Genomic DNA, 580 nt, shown 5'->3' with positions numbered 1-580 from the left:
GAACAGATGCACCAAGTCATAGCTGGCTGTCTCTAGCTTTATAGGACAAAACCACCAAGTCATATTGCATCATATTTCACATTTTCAATGAAATTTTGATATGAATTGAGATTTTACTGAATTTCAGTGAAAGATTTAAACAAAATGTACCAAAATTTCAGTAGTATTTTGTGAGATGTCAATGGATTTTGGGGTGAAAATTCAATGATATTTTTGTAAAATTTCAATGATATTTTGGATTTGGTTGGTGTGCAAAATTCTGTTAAATAAAAAAATTCTGTATGATATCTATCATTGATCTGCTGGTATAAAATATTAATTTACAGTCGTCAAAGAAACATCTGTTCAGTGGGAGATTTTGCATTTACTATAAATACGTGACCAAATCTAGCATTCGACAGTGTATCAACAAGTCTTTATAAATATAATATAAACAGGTCTTGCTAACGTTAAAACCATGAATAACCTATTATGTTCCGCTCTGTTGATTTCAGTTGTATTGATTCTTACAGACGCTGGTAAATATTTTATTTATTATCTAAAAGTTGCTTTATGATCTAGAGTTAAGTTTGTATATCTG

The 580-nt window shown here is 29.5% G+C and overlaps 1 protein-coding gene across 1 annotated transcript in view; it reads left to right on the top strand.

Moving 5' to 3' along the window:
- Positions 1 to 457: 457 nt before the first annotated feature.
- Positions 458 to 580, top strand: part of LOTGIDRAFT_176445 (hypothetical protein) — a gene marked incomplete at both ends in the record, with an annotated part of 33,192 nt that continues 33,069 nt past the window's right edge. Inside the window, one exon of the mRNA XM_009049513.1 lies at positions 458 to 518. Within this exon, the coding sequence (XP_009047761.1) occupies positions 458 to 518 (61 nt within the window). The remainder of the gene's footprint in view (positions 519 to 580) is intronic.

This window comes from Lottia gigantea (assembly GCF_000327385.1).
Source record: "Lottia gigantea unplaced genomic scaffold LOTGIsca_1372, whole genome shotgun sequence".
NCBI lineage: Eukaryota > Metazoa > Mollusca > Gastropoda > Lottiidae > Lottia > Lottia gigantea.
Note: the sequence above shows the minus strand (reverse complement) of the source record. Positions and strands in the feature narration are given on the sequence as shown.